Genomic DNA, 24488 nt, shown 5'->3' with positions numbered 1-24488 from the left:
CAACAAAACAATACAGTCTACAATTTAAAAATTTTAATTCGTATACATATATACACATTAAAATCTATCTCTTGTTATATAAAATAAATAAATAATTTAAAACTGGTTGTTTTTACAACAAACATGAAACAGGTAGTTTTACTTAGATAATGTCATAAATATAATTCATGTTTTTGATGTAAGGGTATTAAAATTATTATTAAGAAAGCTAATATAACAATACATATACCAATATTTCTACAGATATCAAATAGTTAGATTGGTTTATACAAAAGTGTGGTTACATATTTCTTACGGTATCTGTGTGTGGCACTAAGAACCATCACGCCATCTTTAATGGAAAGGGCATATAGATGGTTTAACATTACATGATTGGGTTCAGGCAACAATGTAGGTTCACACTAAAATTATTTATAGTAAGAGACATCTAAATAATTATTCTGCCTATAAATGACTGCCTAAATGTTAAAATCTTTTTTGCTTATATTTAATTTACAATTTAAAATACACTAACTTACAATTATAGGGCAGTAATTATAGACAGTATAAATGTTAAAATAACTTACCGATAGTGGAGTATCCTTATTTAGAATAACTTGTAACAAATGAGGTGGTAAAACAGGTGGACCACTATTTTTATCCCAAGGTTTATGAGTGGGAATTTCTTGTGAAAACTCTTTTTGGGCATCATCTTTTGCATTTTCTTGATCTTTTGCCAATGCTTGAAATACCTCAAAATCTGACTGTTTTACAGTTATCAAATTGTTCTTTTCACCTACAAGATTTACATTATATTAAAATTGTGAAAAAATGCTTTCTAAGTATATACATACCTGTTTTACCATCTATTACCTTACTATGAGGATCATTTTTCCATTCCCCATCCACATAATATCTAAATTGATGTTCTCCTTCTGGTAATTCAACTATAGCAACAAAATCTCCATGACTTTTTACCATTGGTATTGTTTCCCAATTACTAAAAGTTCCTGAAAGCATAACATCCTTGCCACCACCTATAAAAATATGATTATAAAATATATAGCATTACAATTTTTTTCTGTAATATTTACCCTCCCAACGAAATACTGTGGGTGTCTTTGAATTTGATGTAGTATTACTTGTTATTGTAGTTCCTTCAGACACTAAAAAATATATTTATAGTAATTTTGGTATTGCTATGATAGTATTTCTTTAACCGGTATTAGCCCTAGGCCTAGTAAATCCATCGGCAGGTTTACTAAAATAAAGCTCTTCGTCATCTTGGGAGGTATGATAGCCTAATTTATCAGGTCTTTTATCAAATGTAAAGGCTTGTCCTTCTTTAATCGGTGATGACGGCGCTATATCGCCTAATTTCTGCCTGTCTCTGGGTGGACCCGCGCTACCTGCATTGCCCATTTTATTTTTAGTTAATTTGTTACTTAATATTTTGGAAAAAAATAGTTATTATGATTAAATATTTACGACATGTACAAAAATAACCTTGATTACTGAAGTCTGAAGTTAGCTACATATATGTTTGTATGATAATCAGGTATAATACCGTCGATGTGATAAAAGAAGAATGACATTACGCCATTTTATTTTGAATGTCAATTTGTAATGAGGTTTTTCTCTTCTAGGGTGTAAAGTTCGTGTGGATACGGACTTTTGTTTTTTTAAATCACTATTGCAAAAAACCTTGAAAAAGTGTTGTAAATTGTCACTAATTAAGTTGCAAAACTAGTAATATTTACAACGTCACAGTTCCGGAGGTAAGGTTCAACTCCATCATTTTGTATTGATTATATTTATATCAGTTCTATATTAATTTTATCATTCCATTACAATATTGAAATAGAATAAAATGAGTAATCAGGCGCTGGCTAAATCTATGTTATAATTATTATTTTATATATTGACACGTTTGATTAAATAATTTTAATCCAAATTCAATTTTATTTTTATTTACAAACTATCATGTAGATATATAATTCTCGTTGTAATGTCAACATATAAATGTCAAAGGGTACTGTCATTATAAATAACACATTATTACTAGGAGAGTTAATTTGATATTGATTCTAGAATATATTTTTTGAGTAACTAAAAAATTAGTAAGAGAAAACTTTTACATTAGAAGATGGAGAGTCCCCCCAAATCAAAATCAAAGAGTCGCAGTCGCTCTTTAAGTAGCGGCAGCAAAAAAAGCCGTTCTTGTAGCGCTAGTTCATCTTCACTAAGTCGATCCAGATCTAGAAGTGCTAGCAGTGAAGTTGATGGGTACCGGTTACATATTGCTGATATAGGTAAAGTTTAATGTAGTTATTGATTTTGAGGTTTTAATATCTTTCTATAGGAGATGATGTCAGAAAAAGCGATTTGGAGAAAGTGTTCTCTCCATTTGGTGAATTAATAGAAGTATGGATGACAAATAGCACCCCATGTTTTGGTTTTGCTGTGTTTAAAAATAAAAAGGATGCAGCCGCAGCTTTGAAGGGCACCGATGGAACGTAGGGAAAATAAAATTTTGAATTTCAATACAGATACATAATATGGAAGGTGTTTCAGGGAAGTTTTAGGATGCCGTATTAGAGTTACCTATGCTAGGCCAAGAACAAGAGGGAAGGGGCGTCGCTATTATTCCAGCAATATGAGATGTTATCAGTGTGGATACTCTGGACACTTCTATAGATATTGTCCGGAAATAACTGGAGGGAGTGACAGAAAGGATCGGTATGTTATACTTCATCATAATAATATTGGGAATATTTTGTCACAATCTAAATATTTGGGTATGGAAAATTTTACTCTAATTTATTATACAAATAATGTCACACACTTACCATAAAAGGAGAAGCTCTTGTAAATCACATTGTGTTTTCGGTTTTTTTGTTCTTCAGACATAACTAGATCACTTGTAAGGAACGCTCGCCTTAAGTAGTTTAAACATGAACAATCAAATTTAACTGGGCTCAATAAATTAGCAGAATCGCGCTTAAACGCGATGTCGCTTGTAACGTACTTAAATTAGTACATTAACGCGGTTATAAGCCTCGACGCTATTTTGAACAACTGTGATAAATACCGTGAAGTGTATCTTTAATTCATATTATTCTGTTTGTGTAAACAATTAGACGAACGCAAAGGTCGCCAAGCGATCGCTCGGTGTTTAGGAAGATCGAGAACAGAATTCGTTTTATCTGTGTGATTATGCGGAATGGTCTCGTCTCTGAACGGGCGTCGAGTAGAATCGGTCGAAATGTAAGGTAACAACTGGTCGGATGTTATTTTCATAAATGACAAGATAATGATGTTGTTTCGTTCGACGATTTGCGTCGGGAATTGATTACTGTATTTTTTTTTATAATGTTGTTTATAAAACGTTTATAGTGGAAGGTTAACAAGGTCCTTCGATACACGCCATTAGATATGAGTACAATTTGATTCCTAAATAATACGTTGCAATAATATAGTGCACCAAATTGAATAATTTCTTAATGAGTATTATGAATAATTTATTGCATTAATAGAGTAGCATTCTTCTTCCTGGTACGATTACGGACGGACAAGATTTTGAGTGAATCACCTTATTTTCCAATATGTAGTTATGGCAGGTGTACCGGAAAATCATTACCGGTTTTTATAGCAATTGTCGCTATACAGTGTTATGATTTGACACATATATCATTTTATTCTACTGACCTCAGTTTTTTGCCTGAAAAGGTGCATTTGCGGCGCGCACTACTTTTCTTACTTAATCGAAAGAAAAAAGTCTCTGAAAGTCATCGTTTGCTGGCAGAAACAAACCATGAGCAAGCTCAAACCTTAAAAATATGTGGGGCTTGGTTTCGAAAACTCAAAAATGACGAACGGTCCAAGACAAAGAATGTTCCAGTATACCGAAAAAGTTTGAAGATGCAAACTACAAGAGTTATTGGATGACGACCCAAGCCAAACTAAAAAACAATTGACAGAAGCGTTAAATGTGGCACAAGAAATGCTGTTTCAAAGGTATGATCGAAAGTTATTTCTGCATCGAAGGGTGACGGGTTATGAAAAGTGGATTTATTTTGAAAGCGCAAAAAACAGTTGTTATCGCCTGGCGAAGCCGGCCGATCGATTTCAATACTTTAAATCTGTTGAAACAGTTAATAGTGAACGCTAACGACATCATGCATCTATCAAAAACGTGCGGAATAGGCCAGAAGACTCAGTAGAGTGATTTTACAACACGATAACGCGCAGTATCGTAAAGCAAAACCTGTCAAGGAAGCCTTGAACGTAGGTTAATCCTAAGCGTGTAATTGTTTTATATATGCCAGAATACTTTTTACTTATGCTCTTGGCTAATAGATAAATCCAGTGCTTTTAAACGAATCTTGTATATGAATAGTTACCAAATACGAACGGGTTTAGAAAACTAAAACTATTAATTTGAAATACTATTTTATTTTACGGAAAGTAAAGGCGACTTGTTGAGCAGCGATACAAAACGACAGTGAAATAAACTACACCCCTTTCATTTAATCTTAACACGAGCCCTTACGCACAATTACGCTTACGCCGCGTTCACTCGAATACTCAGTCCAGTTGCCAGAGCCGTATTTTTGTAGTTGCGCGATATAACAAATATGTCGGAATAATGAAACGGCACCAGCTATTTTGACGAAAATCTAGTGCAAGGAGTTGTTGGGTCATGAGTAGGGATATTGAGTACCATGAAAAATATCGAGCCGGCTTGGTTGGCGCAGTGGTAAAGACAGGACGGTCTACCTACTTTTGCGATAGTCGCGGGTTCGAATCCTGTTGGGACATGGTCGTAAATTTATGTTTGTGATTGCCCTAGGCAAGAGTGTAAAATCCGACAAGGAAAATAATCCCAGTCACGCCAGTAACCAAGCTGGTTAAGACCGGATATCTTCTGAGATGATTTGTTGATCACTCGCCAGTCGCTAAACTGTAGGTGCACTGCAGATAAACCCTCGTTGGTAAAAGGTACTTAAAAAATATATATCTATAAAAAATATCGATTTTTTTGACAGCTGAGGAAAAATATTGATATCTCTAAGAAAAAATATTTATATTCCACCCCCAAAAAGTATCGATATTCTCCAAACATTTTAAAAACTAGGGATATTTTAATGAATATTTCTAATTAAGTACCAAAATTATACTTAATTAAGTTTTTTAATAAATAAATTTAAAATACCGATTTTAAAAATTATTAAAAGGTGTTTAAAATGAAGTACCTTTAGTTTTTTTTTAATATCTTCGTCAAATAAAACCTTAATATATCGTCATGAGCTTCATCTATTAAGGTTTTATCTTCGAATAATTTAATTTTGAGTTTATATTTTATTGTTCATTTCTAATGTTAGGTCTCTACATACGCTGTCGCGTTTTATCTAGTAGGCGAATTAAATGAATCCCAGAAATTAATCAAAATAATTCTACTTGACATCAGATTGCTATAGTAGTCCGGTAGCATCATTTGACAGAATTGACGTTTTAATACACAATACTAAAAATAATGAAACATTAAACAGGTTTTATAAAATTTGATCTTGATAAGTAAGTTAGGTATAAGAGAACTACATTCGACTGTGGAAAATTGCAGGTATCTCTATATTAATAATTAATGATAATGTTCCATAGACTTTCTTTATTTACATGTAAACAAACTTTTCAACTGTCAGATAATAACGAATATTAATTGGTGACCGAGTCGATGACAGCAAATTATAGATTGTTGACAAAATATTCCATAATTTTTAACACGAATTACACAAGGAAATAGCTATACAATCAAAACATTGTTTAGGTATTCGGTTTAATAGTTATACTGATATATTTTTAGTTGTTTCACCTTTTCATTTTCGCTTTCTCTCAGTTTTTCATATCTTTAATCATTCATGAGCGTTTACGATTAGGAGAGAAGACTTAACTATTATACAGTAACAAAATTGAATCATGTTAGGTTAACTGTGGTTTATTTTTGAGATGAATGACTATGTAAAAGTATATAAAGTCGTATTCCATTCCCTAGAATATCTCTTAATTCAATCGACCTGCTGTTATTGAAAAAAACCTATAGTTATATTGACTTATTTATTTTTAAGTTAAGTCTTGCTTTACCTATCACTACACCATTAAAGGGGTAGAAATTTAATTATCAAGTTTATCAACAATTCAGTTTTCTATTTTTATTCACAAGTTTGCGTCATTATTGTTAAACGCATTACAAACAACACTTCACACTTTTATTATTATTTATTTACAATCTGATTTAAAAATTAATTCTCGAAATGTTACTGCTTTAAGTGTTTTTAACGATAACACAAGTAAATAAAAATATTTTAATTATAGCCGTATCGTTTGGGCTGCCCCTTTAATGGTAACATTTTTTTACTCACAATTACATGCAATGTGTTCTCGTTGTTTATTAATCAAGAACGCTTATAATCAGTCACACATCATTCGTCCATTTTTTTTGATAATCACCTAATTGTTGTTTTGTGATTTGTCAGGCACATGGTATTAGTTTGTATGGTTTGGTTATTCATAGTATGGGTTAAAAAACGTTGGTTAAAATGGTCACTCGATGCAGTCGATGCGATGAGCCCTATTTGGTCTCACGTGAATGGTTGAAACGCGATGCTGGAATGTCAGTGATGGTTGCTCAGAAAAATGATGATGGCTGGGGTCGTTCGATGGTTAAATTGGTATGCTTTTTAGTTACGGAAGAGAAAGGAGGAGCGATCGAGACCGAGACTATGGAAGACGGTCTTATCGCTCTAGGAGGTATAGCGACGATTACGGGAGGAGGAGGCGGTCGGACAGGAGGCAACGTTATTAGGGTAGGTAATTCGGGACCGGGGGCTTTTATAATGAAATCATGTATACATTTCATGATGTTTAAAAACGATAGTTTGTAATGTTTCCAAAACAAGTTCTGTTACGCTTGCCGGTATCTTCACCAAACTATTTAGTTATATTGCAAGGTAAATTGGTCGATTTTTATTTTGATCCATAGGTATACGTGAAGATATTCACAAGTGTGTGACTTACAGGTTTAGTTAGGTCAGATTATATAAAAATGCAATATGAAGTAACATATTTTTCTTATCGAATTGTTTTTGTTTTATTTAATATATTATTTATAATAATACATTAAAGATTTGATTGCAACATGTATTTATTGAATTAAGTCTGTTACAGCTAAAAGTTTCAATAAGTAACTCTAATGGTTGAATATTAATAATTGGTAATCCATAAAGTACTCTTGACACCCACAAATGATGCATTCAAATCTGTAACAATTACTTCTGGTACATATTTTATTGATTGTATATATTTTTTGTTTATTTTGCTTAAAATTTGATTAATAAATCCTAACCAGTGTATTTTTGGTGAATAGTGGCAACATGGAGAGCATTTACACTGAAGGGTTGTCAACCGTTCGTGCAAAAAAATTAATTTCTTATATGTCAGTGTCATATCGGATATTTATAAGTATTTGTGCATACTTTGTTCTTATACAAAATTTAATTGAAACATTATTATAAAATATGGTTGGCAATCCTAAATGTTACTTAAATGTTTCTTAGTGGTGTTTATCAATACTTTGACGTTTAACAGTTGTATTATGCATAATCTGCAGCGACCAAAAATGTATAAATTTATTCCGGTATAGGCTGGAATTAAAACTGATATGTTGTTTATTATATGTGAACATTAGATAAATATTTAAATACTACATTCTTATAAAAGCCTAGTATACAACTAGTATAGGATCATGAACCTTAAACAATGGAACCAAAAGAATTTAATAAAGATGTTTGTTCTCTGTAAAATATTGATGTTTTATTATTTCATTGTTTCCACGGATCTCTAAATATTTTTGCAACAATGTATATCTTTCAGTTTCCTGTATTTGAGTAATTGTTAAACATAAACAAACGAGATATAAATAATAAATAAGTTATATTTTCTATTAGATATATCTACAAATGTACAAAAAAAACAAGCACTAAACAATTGAATTAAAAGTAACAGTAAAAATAAAAATACCTGTGAAACTCCCAGCCTTTTTTAGGAGTGCTTACTTTTTAAATGGGTTATCAATGATATTTTTTGTGTGAAAGAACTGTCACAATATTTACACGTGTAAGGCCTTTCATTTGTATGTTGTCGGATATGGACTTTTAACGCATACGATGTACTAAAGTCTTTATTACAAAATATACAACAATAAGGTTTTTCTCCTGTATGGGTAAGCATATGTTTTCTACGATTATGTACTTTTTTGCCACATACTGAGCAGGGCATTTTGGTATAATCTGGATCTGCAATAGTTTGCTATGATAAAACTTTCTGACATTTGGATAGATCAGTGACTAACCTTGATGTTTTTTTAAATGCCTGGTATGTTCATTCTTTAATTTAAATGTTTTGCCACAAATCTCACAGGTATAAGTATCCTCTAAATGTAATAGTTTATGGGTTCTTAGGGATTCAGAGTTCTTCAAGACTCTATCACACTGATCACATTTGCAAGGCCCTTCCGAGTGTAGTTTTATATGCTTTCTCAAGTTATCTGCTCTAACTTTAATTCCACATATATTACAGATTCCAGATGCAACATGTTTATTTCTTCTATGATTATATAGTTCAGACTTGGAATTAAATATCTCATTACAGTTATGACACTTAAATAACTTTTTTGTGGCTAAAGCTGTCTTTAAAGACATTCCCAGTCCGGATATATAACTATTACTATTCATGATTTCTTGCTTTTCATCTTTAAAATCTACACTAATTTCGCTCATATCACTGTTATGGTTTCCAGACTTAATTATACTCCTGGGTTTTGTGCAGTAGTTTGATTTTTTTAACATCTCTAGTCTATAAAGTAAGTCATGATTAGTGTTTCTTATTACTTTTTGGAAATTATAGAAATTATTTATATTTTCAACGCATTCATCACAGATAATGGAAGATAATTCTTTAATGTCTTGAATCTAAAATGAAGACTTGTAACTATAATATTTTTGTTGTAATTTAATAAGCACCTCTATTGTAGATATTGCTTTTATTCTTTCAATTATAGTGTCGTTGTTTTGAAATAAATATATAAATTTTTTTGGTGTCCTTAAACACGTTCTACATACACTTTTTAAGTTCATTTCAATAATTATTTGCTACTCTTCCTATTTATATTTTAGGTTACCCTCATTTGTGCAAAACATCAACAAATTAACATTTAAGCACTTTGATGACACTTAGAAAAGAATTCTCCTTTTGTTGTAATGTAGTGCCATCTATTGAATATTATATTAATTTAATAATATATTAAATATATTCTGTGATTAAATTTTTATGTAATGCCTTAATTATATTAGAAATAAATGAATTAATATATGTGAGACTTATATTTAAACAGAAGTAATACACTTTTCTGTAGACTTACTTAAAATAAATACTATATATATACTATACTAAAATAATACTTACTTAAAATTTTCTTTAACTAATACAATCGAATTAAAAATTGATGTTTGGGTAAACTATATAATGTTATGAATGAATAGATCTGTTCTAAGCGTTATACATTTTTTAGTTGTTTAAGTGTTCATTAGTTGTTATATGTAATTATCTGCATTTGCGCTAAGTGCTACTATGGGTTTGTTGAGAAATGTTTGTTGTTAGTTTTCTTAACATATCCAAAGAGAATTTATTCATATACATTTTAAACACTAATCTCTATTGAAGCCAGTTTTATGCCATTATGACAGTTTGCATAAAACAAATGGTAGTCGGATAAGGTATGTCACTAAAGACGTATGTCTAAATAAGTATACTGTCTAAAGATGTCTAGCATTATTGTATAGTTGTTATATAGTTATTGTGAGAGTCCAACTTCTTCTCTATTGATCAATCAGGTTGTTTTTTTAACCGAACGATCAAGCAGCTCTCACGATGAATTGCTCTCCAATCCTATCAGTTTCCCCTTGTAGGTCGTCAAAGTGTAACACATGTCAAAATGTCAAAAAATGACATATTTTGAACGAGGATAACACTTTTCAAATGCGCTATACAATATGACTTCATTGAATAAGTATTACTACAGATATCAGTCATCTATATCAGGGAAACTATTTTTTCTCTGACCAATAATGAAGAGGATATCAACACTCCAGGTATAAGTGGAAATACTATATTGGGATACAAAGTTTAATCATAATCATACAGGATGAACAATGAATAAAATTCAAAAAAATGTTTGTTTAAAAACTTTATTATTAACCCAATCACCGAAAATTAAAAATATCTTTACAAATTTACTAACTTATGATAAATACAAATAAATAAAATAGAGGAAAGTTTGTAGATAATGCCATTACAAAGCAAAAAATTCTCATTCCCTAGCATCCAAAAGTATATATATATATGTATATATACAGATATGTATTGCACAAAAATAAATAAATCTATACAAAATTTAAATGGAATGTCTCAAAGAATGTTATAATCATGGCTAAGATTCAAAGAAAAGTAAGTTTATAAAAAATATTTTACAACAGCTTGTCACTTTAGGGTAATCTTTAATATTTTTGTTAACAATGGAATTTACATTAACTATTTATTATACTTATAAATCTACTATATATATAATGTACTTATATAAAAGAATTAACTTTATATCAAAGATAATTAAATATTCGAATTTCAACAATATATATTGGACGGACATTGTTTCATATTATGCACATAAAGTTGAGTTTTATGTCATAGGCACTTAATAATAACAAATGATTATCAAAAAAAATTTTCAAACATTTTTTAGGAATGTTAATATTACATTTCATCACAATATTTCTATCTCGATTGTTCGAAATAACAATTCTTCCATTCAAACGTGAAGGAAACGAACATTTTCGTGAGCATCAACTCAGTGATATAGTTTTATTATTAATGAGTTCTTTGACGAAACTTCAGGATCGGTAAACGTTTGCTGTACATTACTTGAGCTTTCAAAATGAGCATATAGTTTCTTGTAGTTTGATCACTGATATAAGGCCCCAAATATATATGTAATATATACAAATGTTAAATTTGCATCTTTGTACCATACATTATTTTAAATTCTTGCTTTACCAATGTTATCACTTTGTTTTGTATATAAGCTATTTTAAGTCAATAATATAAAATAGTGTTCTAAAAAATGGAATGTAAAGTATCGATTGGAAATCTACAAAGCTATCAAAAATAAATTCTATACAATAAAATTTGACCGCATAATAAAACATAACAAGATCAGGGCTATAAAAGGAATGTGTTTCGCAAAATGCAGTTTCTCGTACACAGCAGGATCAATATTTATACCATACCTTCATTCAATATGATCCAAAATGATTGCTACTGATGACTTTTGCTTAATAAGTGAGAATTGAATTCATACACATTACAGCATTGTTCCCCACAAATGTTGCATTTCCACGGGTTTGAGTCCGAGTGACAGCCTTTGTGAAGAAAGTAGAGTGTCTGATCCGGAAAGCCGATTCCGCAAAAGACACACTGTAATGATCGTTTGCCAACAATACGCCACAGACTAGATGAGTCCGATGGCTGTTCAGGTCCCGTGGAAGTGATTGCTCCTGCACGAAATATTGTAATTATAATGATATCTTTAAATATTTAATTATTCAAGATTATTGTTCAACGGTAAAATCTAAACTTGGTTTCCATATTAAATACAAGGTTGAACAAAAATATTGTATACATAATATAAACAAATAAACAAAACCAAAAGTGTCAAGTTAGGTACCAAAGGTGACAGATGACGTTTGGTTTTTCATAAATGTCACTGTGAAGTATATTGTCAAATTAAGACAGATCGATTATTATAGAGACCAAAAATGTATTAATAACGATGAGTTATTATCAGAAACAAATACTGATGAAAATATATTTCACAATATACCTTATTCTGTTCTTGTCATCAACATTTTCAGCGAGAGATAATGGATTTCAAAAAATTATTCTTTAATTTCATATGTTTTCTGTCATACTATGGTATGGCAATATACTAGCTAGAGAAAAGCTGTTAAAAATAAATACAGACCCAAATCATTAACGTCAATGAATTTAATGTGAAGCTTACCCAGAAGTAAATGAGAGACTATTGAGAGATGTATTGTTTTATACTATGATAAATAGAGAAAAAAAACTTAACCAGCACTGTAAATTAATTATAAAGAAAAACAAAAACAAGTAAAAATAAATGGATGGAACCAACATACCATTCGTTGTTGTGTTAGCGTCAGTCGGTGAACTATCCGAATTATTAGCATTTGGTGATACCGTAGATCGACTTCGACTAGCTGAATTACTCCTGGATATAATTTTCCTTTTCAAATCGTCTCGAAGAAGGCTTTTTAATGGAGATACCTGAAACAATTCAGATAGAGAAATTCCAAATAGGTCAGACACAATTTAACATACCTTAATTAACGAACTCAAACTACTGCTTGTGGCATTCATTTGCAGACTGTTAGAAGGCGAGGTACTTAAATTTACGGGTCCGTTCCTCTTAGAACTATCACTATTATAATCCTCCCCTGGTTCCTGTTTTATAGGTATCAGAGATATTGATGGGGTTATGCTCGTTTCTTGTTCCATTCTTAACGAGCTCGGTTGGATGTGACTACTGGATGGCGCGTTTGAGTTCGAATCGGCCGACTGAGGTGAATTTGGACAATCACCGTTGGGTAACCTCTGTGAAGCCTCTCCTTGTGACTGACTTGTCGATAATTGTTGGTCACCCTATAAGTCGCACGATTTGAGATAACATGTCTTGAAATTACTTTTTAAGGGCTTACTGCTGATTGGGAAAAAACAGTGGACGGCGCATCAGCCATTGATATCTCCACGTGAGGTGTTAAAAAATGCATCGGAGGCGTGGCATTATCTGTACTCCTTGCACCAGTGGAGTCACCAGAATCACTAAAATTGGCATTGCCTCCCGTAACACTAACAGAGAGATTGGTGGTAAGTTGATTGAGCGAATTAAGGGCACCATCTACAGGTCCGAAGGACTGTTGAGCTGCAGCTGCTAGTAACTGATTGGGAGATCCCGGGGGCCCAGGATTATCTAGGTCAATACCGTGTCTGCAAGAACAACAAAATATGGATGTTTAAAAAACATGGTGAGTTAGTTAAGGAATATTACCTATTGAAAAAGTGAATCCTTAAACTTTTCATAGACCCAGCCCTATAATTACACAAAGGGCATGATTTAACCAGATCATGTTGCCCAACATGTTCATTTTGAAAATGAGCCCTCATCGCGATCTGTCTCTGAAAGCCCCGGTTGCAGATCGGACAGTGATACGGCAAAGTTTTCGTGTGTGTCGTGAAATGTTCGGCGAGGTGGTCCTTTCTAAAAAATCTCTTCTGACATACCCTGCACTCGTATGGTTTGACTCCGGTGTGTCTCATTTTGTGCCGGCGCATGTTCGCGCCATTTGAGAACTTCATATTACACACGTCGCACTCAAACATTTTCCTACACAAAAATATCACATTAGAAATCACCGTAAGCTGCATGAACAATTTAAAAGCCTTCACCTATGAACTCTGTCTGCAGGTGGATTATTATTTTCTGCGACTTCCATTTCTGCTTCGTTTGAAACTGTAGTGTGTGATATGGTTAAATGATTTGTCAGTGCTGAAGCAGTTGATGCCTCAAAATCGCATCTAGTGCACTTGTGAGAACCTAAAAGCACAATGATGTGCTTAAATTGAATTCAAGATATATATAATTAACTGGATTGGTTATTATATTTATTGGGCAATATAATGTGATTATTTTATTACTATATTATAGGGACAGGTAGGTAAAATTTTAGTTAGTTCCAATAAATGCTATGTACCTTCAGATGAATCGTAATTTGTATTGGATCCAGTTACTTTGTCTTCAGTTTGATCTGCATCTTCATGAGTGGTACTTTCTTGTGTTGTAACTGCTATACTACTGCCTATAAAACGTTTATATATTTATTATGACGGTTATAATTATGTCATAAATTGTGGTAGTTTTCAATAGCATTTTAGAATTGGTAATACTAGTTTGTCTAAATATATCCTTCAGGACATTTCCAATAAATGTTTTTATGTTGCTGATATTATCTTTGAAAAATACAGCAACAATAACAAACATACTATTTTGGTGATAGATAAAACTATTAAGAATTAAATAATTTGTACCTGAAAAATCCCTTTTTCTAAAACAGGTTTATATGTCAATATATTTGGCAACAAGTTCCATTTAAAAACTTTCCCTTCATTTACTATTGGTGATGGTTAGCCCAATGTTACAAATAAAATTAATTAATTAGATGTAATTAACATACCTGAGTCTGCCTCATTTTCTGTGGCAGTGTTGGCCATGATCACCTGTGGCTGTGCTTAATTTTTGATTGAATTTGTGATGCCATCAACAGCCTGTAAAATTGCCATTTTAAAACAAAAATATTTTCCTATAAATTATTTATTATAATAAACTTATCAAACGCAGTAACTACTATTTGTATACATAAATATCATAAAATCCTGGCATATAAACAAACCAATAAAAAAAACTAGACCCAATAAGCTTTTTGCGGACATAAAAACGCCTTAGAAACTAGAGAATTTCAGCAATACAAACTCTTAACTAACTGTTGTTGCAAAATATTCAGTTCAACAACCAGAAGGGGCCCAGCTTTGAAGTAACCTATTTTTCTCGGCGGGTCATGTAAATCGCCACTGGCCGACCAACACCAAATTGAAAAGTCGGTCTGCAAACTATTACGTCACAAAACAATTATTTATAACACTTAAAAACGGCGTGATTCAATTCTGGGATGATAACGTATTCCTGGCGGATCGAAGGCTGACGGAAATTTGGTCGGAATAAGGCGGTATTGAGTCAACCACGTAAGCAGAAAATCGCGTTCGGAATAACGTTATTTGGGATACGAGGATGTCCCTAATGAGAACACTGCACTTTTATGCACTAGATATCAACAAATTACATTTCACGGGCCTACATAACCTGTAAAAGTCTACGCTTGTGCATTTGTGGCAACCGAACGAACCTACTTACTTGGGACTGGGACTGAACGAAATTGTGAAACTACAAGCTATGTTAAAAAACACCTGTACACATTCTGTTGACCGCTTTTCGAACCGTTCCAGGTTAACGCTGACCTGGCAGGGGAAGTGGGATCGTGGCCCTGGACAGGACCGGAGTAGGTATCGGCCAATTTCGGGAAGACTCAACCGAAAACACGCCTGTATGAACGTTTAGCATACCGTTTATGGATAATGTATGTGGAAATGCTTGAGTTCTGTCATAATTAAGTTATAATAAACACAACACTAAAATAATGCAGGTTTATATTTTGATTCTGATAAGTCGTATTTAAATGGATATATTAGATCAGCTGATGTACAGAGTGATCTAAGTTTACATATAAAATCTAAGATTTATTTGTGTGGTACATATATTTAATACAACTATTAGTTTAAAACTATACATTGCTATAAATATTACCTAAAAATGATCTATTAATGTGTGAATATTATTTGTTTCGAATTATTTCTTTAAGATGTATTAAAATAAAAAAAGTAAGAGGATTCAAATTAATCATAGTAAAATAAAACAATTATTGCAGTATATTTTTAATTTTCTTAAATTATTTTTGATAATTAGTCAGTTTTAGTGTATATTATTATTAATTATGCCATATATTGAGGTGGTTTTTTATTATCATTTTAAGATTGGTAATATTACCTTACCAAAATATTCTTCGGAATAATTTACCGTCTTCCAATAAATGTTTTTATGTTGCTGATGTTATCTTGCGAAAATGCAGAAATAATGACAAACAGATTATTCTGAGGACAGATAAATTTATTGAGCAATGAATAGTTTGTACCTGAAAAATATTTTTTTAATAGTACATTATTATTATAGGTAAATACAAAAATTATGACAGTATATTTCTAAAAATCATTATTTTTATTGAATTGATATTATGGTGTTATTTTAAATCAAGCAAATCACATACTAATTTGTGGTAACTACACAGTTTTATTATAAAGTTTTGTAATTTATACTAATTTTAAAATAAACGTCGCATTGCGACATATTTAATTATTGATTGTTGATTAACTAAAATTAATCTTAAATTAACAATAAAATAGAAAATTTATTTGAACTTTATAATTTAAATATAAATTTAAATTTATATGAACTTGGAAATAAAATAGAATTTTTATTTTTGAACATATTTTTCCAAACATATTTTCTTATTTTTATGAAATTAAAATTATTTTATTTTAAATCAAGTTAATATGTGTTCATAATAATTAGCTAGCATTAGTATAAAGTTAATTTGTATTTTAGAGTAAATTTGAAATTATAAAATTAACAGATTATATATTTAGCAATACATTTTAAAATTAATTATTAATGTATATATTTGCAGATTATATAAAATACATATTAAATTATGGTAATTAGACAGTTTTAGTTTAAAGTTAATTTGTGTTTCATGTTAGTGTTAAAATAAAAACGATATGGTAGTTAAATTAAAACTCAAAATTCAATCAAAAAACCTATCCCGGTCCTGTCTTCTACCTCTAGAGATGGGAGCGATGTTGTTGCGTAAATTTCCCCACAAATTCGTCGTGTTTCTCTTTTTGAATTACAGAATAAAATAATTAGAAAAAAAAACAAGGATTAACAGCAACGTCCATCAGTTGCATGCGAATCTATGTTTTCAAGATAAGACGAAACAGTGCAATTTTCCTATGGCCTTCGCTGTAGTAATGAAATACTAACAAATTTTTAAACGTTCCGTTCGCACCCATCTTGAGACACAGGACTTGGGAATGGGATCGAACGAAACCGCGTTCTTCGACTAGCGGGTTCTTAACAGACGTTTTCTCTTTACAGTTTTCGCAATGCCTTCCGCTAAATTTCAATTTTAACGCTCACAAATTGCCAGTCTTAGTTATTCATCAACTAGGAGTCGGTATGTTGTTTGCGTAAATATACATCCGACAATAAGAGATGTTTTAATTTTAGATTAGGGCTGTGGTTTTGATGAATTTACGATTAATACAAGTATTGAAAAGTTTTATAGGACAATATAATTACTAAAATATTTAGTTTGATAGCCTGTAATAAGAATTATGTACTTTTACGAATATGTCAACATTACTATTATATCCGAATTTAAGAAAACTTTTTAATTTTTATTGAACATTTAGGTGGGCATGCGAAAACTCTTGATAGTATTACAACAGGTGGTATTGTGTTAGGAGAGGGTCGAATATCCTTAGGGGTGGTATTTTATATTGTTTAGGGTACAGGTACCACTGTTGCGGTAGGTATAGAAATTGTTAATATAACTTGACTTTTGGGCAGGTCGATATATTTTGACAGTAACTGTGAAAGTCAGAATACATTTAATCCGATCAGAAAATACTCGATGTTATTAATAATCTTTGGAAGGCTTTAAAACAGGGTAATTTTAATTTGTTTTATTACCTTTATACTATTTGTTGGGACATCTAGCGGGCCTATCATTTACTAAAAGCGTTTGTGAAAGATCATTCCTACTAATGGAACGCGTTGATTTGTATAGTAGTCCATAGATGGTGCAGATATAGTTTTTTTTTAATTTCAGTATCTCAAATTAATTTACCGAAGAAAACATTAATTCATTTCAAATCGTTTATTTTTGAATGCATTAATTATATATATTTATGTTTCCTTTATTTTATTATTTATATTTCTTTTAAATTAAGTTTATAATGTTTCACAAATATATAGTATCTAAAAATAGATAGCATATTTTATTATTTTATTCATGTACTGATAATAATTCGACACATAATTTAGTATTTATTATATAATTTGGTTATTTATTATGCTATATATTCAAATAGATATTAGTGTTATTTATTATTATGCAACTAAATATACCCCAATAAAATATGTTTATTTGACAATAAACTACTGGTTTTATTCTCTGCGATTATTAAAAATAAATATAGTATTATAAAACCTTTCGTTGTAATCTTTGGGATATTACATGGGTTTATTCTCATTTTACATCAATGGGAGCGCTTTGTGATGTCGGTATTCGGCGAGAAATAATATCCCTGGGTTGAAAGGAGATTTTTCTGTTCCAGAGTTGCCTCAATTAAATCGCTTATATGCAGCCAGTGCATAATCGGTACGCTAGGGACCTAACTGAAAGTCAATAATTAATCAATTATTTTATTAACACGCGAGTTGAGGTCAACCGCAACCAGTAAATTATAATGAAAATGTTAAATGGTAGCGTTTTTTGGGCACTACGCCCGAGCCATCAACTTCTCATTGTTGGTCAAAACCAGTTTCGAATTCCATGAGGTTGACCGTCGAGTTCCGAACCATAGACGGCGCTCCTTAAATATATATGCTTTAATAATTTTTGTTTAAAGCTCCTTGTTGAAACAGTACAAATATCAACTGATACGTTTCTCTCCCAAAATCTATGTTTCTCGTAATTACGGTGGTTTGTTACAAATTAATTTCAGGAATGTTAACTAGAAAAATAATAAAGTACTTTATTTTTCTTGATCGGGTCGATCGGTAACGGAATAGACGTTAAATGTCAAAGTCAAACAACAATCAGGTCCGTTTGACACGATTGTGCGTTTTAGATCTACAAATTCGATGGTATGCCACAAGAATTCCCCTCTTGCAATGTCTTCCGAAATTCCCCTAAGGCCAGACTGATGTCAAGAAAAAATCAGACACAGTGCTTTAGACGAGGACGGTTCTTAATCTGATACGAGTATGTTAGTTTTCGTTATGCCTGATTGATTTTTATCAAAATTCATTTGATTTAATTATTTATGCTGTAGACGTTTGTTTTATTATAATATATTATGTTTGATTGACTTTTTAAGGTTAGTGTCCTTATTGTTGACGTATGTCGTTAATTGACAGCGATTGATCGTGAAGGTTATATTATCGCAGTTCTAAGTTATTTTATATCTATTCTTTTTATTTCGATAATGACGATTCTAACTTGGAAATGTAAAAGAGAGAGGTAACTGCGAATAATGGCAGTTCTTAGTTTTACTGGCGATCGCATAATGTGCGTAATCCCAGCAGATAAGGTCGATTATCTCTGACCGGAAGGCCATTATTGGCCAGTTTAGTAATCGATTAGCATTGGGTCTTAAGTTGAACTGATTGGACATTTCATTTTATCTTTTTGGGGAGCGCGCTAATTGAAACTACAACCATTTATTTGTGTATCAAACAATTTACTTTTATATGGATTTTAAATGGTATAATTATCTATTTTAATATAATGGACAGCCAAGAAAACAATATCGTTTTTATATCATCAAAATAATGTTTATATCGTTATAATTTAAATATTCAGTCAGTATTGGTGACGTTGGCAAGCACGTGCTATGCTAAAATTGTTTAGTGTTCGAATCCTTTTCTGGGAATGAAGGTTTGCAATAGTTTATAGCAAAGAGTCCAAACCAAGAATAATTCGTGGGTGACTGGGACTCAGAGATGATGTTCATGTTGGGACTGGACAACATTTTTACGAATTACCAAGTTAACAAATGTAAAGATAACGCAATAATGACTTAAAATAATGAAAAACAAATCAAATATTGATATAATTTTTTTCATTATTAATATTGTGATATAGAATGTTTTAGATTTTAAGTCTTTTTTCTGTTTTTTTTTAAATAAAAGATGCTTTAGTTATTTATTTATTATGTTACTTTTAATTTGTCAGTTTCTTGGAGCTCTGAGATTTTTAGGGTTTGTTCATTCAGTTATTTGTAGGTTGTGTATTCTTACGGTTTTCAGGACTGCGTTTGCAGGTCATTTATGTGTCAGTATTTAATGGCTTCAAATTATAGAGGTGTGAATTACTACTTTTTGGATAGGGAGTGGTGGTAAGCATACATAGGGGTTTTATAATATTTTTTTTGACTTCTCATCTCATGATTTGATTCTTCAACTGGTCTAAAACGCTGTGCTAATAGGGCATCCCCTTGCCTTGCCATCAGCCCTTGCTATGGATGGAGGGGGAACGATATCGATTTACACTAATCTGTATATTCAGCTTTGTCTAATTTTGGGATAAAAAAGAGAGTAGATGGGAATAGATGGATTATAATGGATTTTATCGATAAAAGACAAACGTAAAGCGCATGAGTACTAAATAAGTGTAATCACTTATTCTTTTGCATCAGCATTACATTTGGTCATTGAAACTATAAGAGTTTGGTGATCCACAGTATCTGTAACACAATACAATACTAAAAAGACCAAACATGTTTTGTTGCGATTTCTTAAAGTTGTGTAGCGGTTAGCCCTGATCGCTGAGAGATCTTGTCACATAAGTGATCGATTTAGAAGTGTATTAGCATCGCAGTTACTAAAATCGTATCTCACTGATAGACATTTTATTGCAAATTAAGACGATGAACATACGGAATTAAATCCCATATATTCAGGAGTTCCGCAAGGTAGTGTACTGGGTCCAGTACTGTATCTTCTGTATACGGCTGATCTGCCCACCACAAAAATAGCTACTGTGGCAACATACGCAGACAACACAGCAATCTTAGAATCCCATGAAGATCCAGTCAAAGCATCAATATACCTACAAACCCACCTGGAGCAAATAAAATTATGGTTGAAGACATGGCGTATTAAAGCCAATGAAACAAAATGTAATCCAACCATGTAATGTTTACCCTGCGTAGAAGAACATGTCCACCAGTGAATATCAATCATCGTCAACTCCCTCAAGCAGAGCATGTTAAATATCTTGGTATGCACTAAGATCGACGCCTAACCTGGAAGAAGCACATATTCTCTAAACGAAAACAATTTGGACGTAAATTATATCAAATGTATTGGCTCATCGGGCGCAAATCCAAGTTATCATTAGATAACAAGGTATTGCTGTATGAGTCTATACTCAAGCCCATTTGGTCATATGGAATCCAACTATGGGATACCGCTAGCAAATCTAACATATCCATCATTCAACGGTTCCAAAATAAAGTTTTGCGTGCCATCGTTGATGCTCCGTACTATATTTCAAATAAAGTGATACAACGCGATATTCCTCTAGAACCTATAACGTGTGTAATGCAACGTGTTTGTGTGAAGTACTTCGAAAGAGTGTGCATCAGTGCATCCCAACATACTCGCTAACCAGCTAAATATGCGCCGTGATAGTGAAGTGCGTAGATTAAAACGTTTAACACCACCTGATCTGATTACTGGACATATGTAGACTTTAGAATAAGACTAATTAATCAAGATAATATATTCTACAGGAGATCGCTCAATGAAGTGATTTTCTACATGCCATGTAGATATAATATCGACATAAGAAATACTTATTGCCTATAGGGCAGATTGTGAAACCACAAAGAGTAAAAAAAAATTAGCATCTAAATATTTTAAGTTATTTCAGTGAAAGTGTTTGTTATTATTTCTTAATCCGGGACAATTGATTTTGGAAAACTTCCTTGTTGCTTCTGGCTAAATTCTCACATATATAAGGTTTTTTAGTAATAATTAGAATTACAAAAATTAGTTGTAAATAAATATTACATATTACAATACATATTGATTATCGAGGAGGTAGATTATTAAATGGCAATACCCACATATCTGCAAATATCTATCTAGAGGTTGTAGGAAGAAGTAAATATCCGCTAAAGGTATTGAAGGGAACATGGCTGAATTAGAAATCGGTTTGAGGTTAAATGCTTTTCTAATGTTAAGATAGAAGATGAGGGAAAAAGTTGTTTACCTTGTATAAACTTGCTAAAACACCTTGATAATATATTATTTGTCATCTTGTTATTTTATGTATTGAGGTTTTAGTGGGTTGGTTTTAGTTACCTCATATATGCAGATATTTATCTAGAGGTTGTAGGAAGAAGTAAATAACCACTAAAGGTATTGAAGGGAACATGGCTGATTTAGAAATCGGTTTGAGGTTAAGTGCTTTTCTAATGTTAAGATAGAAGATGAGGGAAAAACTTGATAATATATTATTTGTCATCTTGTTATTTTATGTATTGAGGTTTTAGTTGGATTGAGAGATTCTAGTGTTATTGTGAATATTTTTTAGAAAGTAAGAGTATCGTGAAGTGCAATAGTCATCATATTGAGTCGAGTTTTTGTTTTTTTGTAGGACAAATGGTTTTAAAAATAATAAAATTAAAATTGTTGTTATGTTAAAATATGAAACTTGTAACGACAGGCATTCCTCATTCATTACGTTATATTCAGGAGATTCGCATTTTGCAGATTTAAATCGGTAAATTCAGTGTCACTTATAAGCTTTATAATGATCATAAAACAAGACAGAAGATTGATAAACATACCAAGTTCACTGATATCAAACTATTATTATGGATAAGAGAAGGTATCACGGATAAGAAGATAATTATTCTATGTCAACTCGTTTTAGTAAATTCGTTTTAGAATCAGATAATATTTTCCTTCTCATTTTATTCTAGTTAGAAAGAGACTCAATGATTAGTTCGAACACGTAAACGAATGAGCCTGTCAAATTCTTGAAAGCAATAGTGATCAAAGAGGTTATAACTCTAACCTATAAACTATTGTGGCTGTATAATTAACTGTAGTTTTAGATGTACTATAATGTAAAATAAATTATATTTGATAATATTTTTGTTGAATTATTTTATGTAGATTAAAATTTTGTTCTATGTCAAAGCCAAACTGAACTAAAACTCAGAGTTGATGCGGCAACATTGCGACGTTTCGATGTCACAAATTTAAAGGACGTATGTACAAAATAACTTTGAACGGACTATATATGGATAAGACTTGAGTGACAGATATTCTGAATAAAAAATGAGGTTAAGGTGTGCTGTTAACCTGGTTCTTCAGTTCGATTTCATGTCAGAAATCGACTAGGAGAGTGTTATTAACAATTTTTGGCACGCAAAAGAAACTCTTCAGAAGAAACAATAATTTTAGATCGTTATTACAAGCTTCTAGACTAACTGGTAAATTTCAGATTCATTATCGGTAATGTATTGATCAGTCTAATATTAGGTGTTTGCATGTAGTGAGATAATTTTTTCATTTTAAAAATATATTTATTGAGAAAAATTGCTACAATGTATATTGATTCAAAGATTGCCATAGAAATTTAAAAAACGTCAATTCTAAATCAATAATCATGTTGACATACATATTCAGTGCCTGTTTGAGACTGAAGAATCTTCCGGAATGTCTTAAGGTTGCTCGAATAATTATGCTTAAAAAACCTTAAAGTTGGATCTTGCAGGCCTATTTTTCTGGTACCTGGTATCAAAATTATTTGAGAAACTGTTGTTAAGACATGTTAACCCATTTATAGTTATAACAGATTTCCAGTTTGGATTTCGAAATCACCAGTCGACAATCGACCAAGTGCACTGAGTAACAGCGGTTGTTGAAAGACAGAAAAAGACATGAAAAGAAAAGAAACACTGCCTTGCAATTTTCCTGAACGTTTCACAAGTTTTTGACCGAGTATTTTGACCAAAAGGAGCCAATTGCTGCCATAATATTCACATGAGTCTCACATGAAAGGGCATTCTCAACACTGAAATCTCTTTCGGCTAGAGTTTCCCAGAGTAATGTCTTGGGACCACTCTTGTATCTGATCTATATTGCTGATATCCGAACAACAAAAGGAACAGTACTTACAGTACACAGTTATTATGGCAAAACTGTCTAAAGCTGTAGAAAGAGTACAAGTAGCGAACAACAAGATCTACAAATGGATTAGAGCCTGGAAAATACAGCTATCTGAGGCTGAATTTCTTCAATTTCGTGATGAATGTTGTCTTTAAGATGTTGAGTCGTTTATTATTCTTATTCTTATTCACATAAACTTTTGATTTTATAAAACCCCATAAGAAAAAGTCTGATGCTATTAAATCCGGAGATATGGCTGGTCATGCTAAATCGCCACGTCGCGAAATTAGTCTTTGTGGAAAAACGACATTCAATAATTGAATTTTTGAACGAGCTATGTGTGCTGTGTCTCCATCTTGCTAGAATCACATGTCTTCTGGTTGGAGCAAGGCCTGCTCTTCCATTTTTGGTCTTGGTATCGTTCAGCAGTAACAGTAACTGCAACACCTTGGTCATTTTCAGAAAAATAGGGACCAATGATGTTTCCAGCATGAATACCACACCATACAGTTGTTTTTACTGGATGCAATGATGTTGCACGAATTAATTGAGGATTGGGTGTTCCCTAAAATCGACTGTTATGTTTATTGGCGTGGTCACTGAGAAGAAAATGGGCTTTATCGCTCGTTATCATTTTAGAGGACTAATCTTTATTTAATTAACCAGACTTAACTTCACC

At 31.8% G+C, this 24488-nt stretch overlaps 4 protein-coding genes across 13 annotated transcripts; 1 reads left to right on the top strand and 3 right to left on the bottom strand.

The window, feature by feature from the left end:
- Positions 1-18: 18 nt before the first annotated feature.
- Positions 19-3237, bottom strand: alc (5'-AMP-activated protein kinase subunit beta-1). Its single transcript, XM_076418260.1, has 6 exons — positions 2829-3237; positions 1200-1388; positions 1074-1145; positions 834-1016; positions 567-775; positions 19-401 (listed from the first exon to the last, which is right to left on the bottom strand). Exons 1-6 carry the CDS (start codon positions 2887-2889, stop codon positions 255-257), a joined length of 861 nt encoding a protein of 286 aa, XP_076274375.1. The 5' UTR covers positions 2890-3237; the 3' UTR covers positions 19-254.
- Positions 1565-7838, top strand: LOC143205163 (serine/arginine-rich splicing factor x16). Of its 6 annotated transcripts, none has more exons than XM_076418265.1 (5): positions 1565-1757; positions 2123-2291; positions 2342-2495; positions 2554-2718; positions 6721-7838. In XM_076418265.1, the coding sequence occupies exons 2-5, from the start codon at positions 2126-2128 to the stop codon at positions 6839-6841; spliced, it is 606 nt and encodes a 201-aa protein (XP_076274380.1). In that variant the 5' UTR covers positions 1565-1757; positions 2123-2125; the 3' UTR covers positions 6842-7838. The 6 variants fall into 6 exon arrangements, with proteins under 6 accessions (XP_076274380.1, XP_076274382.1, XP_076274381.1 ...); XM_076418267.1 differs by having other exon boundaries at positions 1581-1757; positions 6513-7838; XM_076418266.1 differs by having other exon boundaries at positions 1605-1757; positions 2071-2291.
- Positions 7839-7949: 111 nt separating this feature from the next.
- On the bottom strand, positions 7950-9247 carry LOC143205157 (uncharacterized). The gene is made up of 3 exons (XM_076418258.1): positions 9057-9247; positions 8387-9005; positions 7950-8330 (listed from the first exon to the last, which is right to left on the bottom strand). The coding sequence occupies exons 1-3, from the start codon at positions 9168-9170 to the stop codon at positions 8077-8079; spliced, it is 987 nt and encodes a 328-aa protein (XP_076274373.1). The 5' UTR covers positions 9171-9247; the 3' UTR covers positions 7950-8076.
- A 1018-nt stretch (positions 9248-10265) lies between these two features.
- Positions 10266-15449, bottom strand: LOC143205144 (uncharacterized). Of its 5 annotated transcripts, none has more exons than XM_076418236.1 (9): positions 15134-15449; positions 14400-14490; positions 13920-14024; positions 13615-13762; positions 13217-13552; positions 12867-13155; positions 12490-12810; positions 12288-12435; positions 10266-11642 (listed from the first exon to the last, which is right to left on the bottom strand). In XM_076418236.1, exons 2-9 carry the CDS (start codon positions 14434-14436, stop codon positions 11404-11406), a joined length of 1623 nt encoding a protein of 540 aa, XP_076274351.1. In that variant the 5' UTR covers positions 14437-14490; positions 15134-15449; the 3' UTR covers positions 10266-11403. The 5 variants fall into 5 exon arrangements, with proteins under 5 accessions (XP_076274351.1, XP_076274353.1, XP_076274352.1 ...); XM_076418238.1 differs by having other exon boundaries at positions 15343-15423; XM_076418237.1 differs by having other exon boundaries at positions 14707-15151.
- Positions 15450-24488: the final 9039 nt, after the last annotated feature.

This window comes from Rhynchophorus ferrugineus, unplaced genomic scaffold (genome assembly GCF_030347505.1).
Source record: "Rhynchophorus ferrugineus isolate W39M unplaced genomic scaffold, kcgeb_rfMv2 rfM11, whole genome shotgun sequence".
Taxonomy (NCBI): domain Eukaryota; kingdom Metazoa; phylum Arthropoda; class Insecta; order Coleoptera; family Curculionidae; genus Rhynchophorus; species Rhynchophorus ferrugineus.
This window is presented reverse-complemented; position numbering and strand designations above follow the sequence as displayed.

What these genes read in the sequence shown, in the direction of transcription:
- LOC143205163 (XM_076418265.1), top strand. Translation starts at nt 2,126, where the DNA reads ATGGAGAGTCCCCCCAAATCAAAATCAAAGAGTCGCAGTCGCTCTTTA. An exon ending in TTGAAGGGCACCGATGGAAC is followed by an intron (nt 2,496 to 2,553) that starts GTAGGGAAAATA and finishes AAGGTGTTTCAG; the next exon opens with GGAAGTTTTAGGATGCCGTA. An exon ending in GGGAGTGACAGAAAGGATCG is followed by an intron (nt 2,719 to 6,720) that starts GTATGTTATACT and finishes TATGCTTTTTAG; the next exon opens with TTACGGAAGAGAAAGGAGGA.
- alc (XM_076418260.1), bottom strand. Translation starts at nt 2,889, where the DNA reads ATGTCTGAAGAACAAAAAAACCGAAAACACAATGTGATTTACAAGAGC. An exon ending in CAAGAGCTTCTCCTTTTATG is followed by an intron (nt 1,389 to 2,828) that starts GTAAGTGTGTGA and finishes TGGGCAATGCAG; the next exon opens with GTAGCGCGGGTCCACCCAGA. An exon ending in CACAGTATTTCGTTGGGAGG is followed by an intron (nt 1,017 to 1,073) that starts GTAAATATTACA and finishes ATATTTTTATAG; the next exon opens with GTGGTGGCAAGGATGTTATG.
- LOC143205157 (XM_076418258.1), bottom strand. Translation starts at nt 9,170, where the DNA reads ATGAACTTAAAAAGTGTATGTAGAACGTGTTTAAGGACACCAAAAAAA. An exon ending in AAGCAATATCTACAATAGAG is followed by an intron (nt 9,006 to 9,056) that starts GTGCTTATTAAA and finishes TCTTCATTTTAG; the next exon opens with ATTCAAGACATTAAAGAATT. An exon ending in GCATTTAAAAAAACATCAAG is followed by an intron (nt 8,331 to 8,386) that starts GTTAGTCACTGA and finishes AAACTATTGCAG; the next exon opens with ATCCAGATTATACCAAAATG.
- LOC143205144 (XM_076418236.1), bottom strand. Translation starts at nt 14,436, where the DNA reads ATGGCCAACACTGCCACAGAAAATGAGGCAGACTCAG. An exon ending in AGGATTCACTTTTTCAATAG is followed by an intron (nt 13,156 to 13,216) that starts GTAATATTCCTT and finishes TTGTTCTTGCAG; the next exon opens with ACACGGTATTGACCTAGATA. An exon ending in GTTTGAGTTCGTTAATTAAG is followed by an intron (nt 12,436 to 12,489) that starts GTATGTTAAATT and finishes GAATTGTTTCAG; the next exon opens with GTATCTCCATTAAAAAGCCT.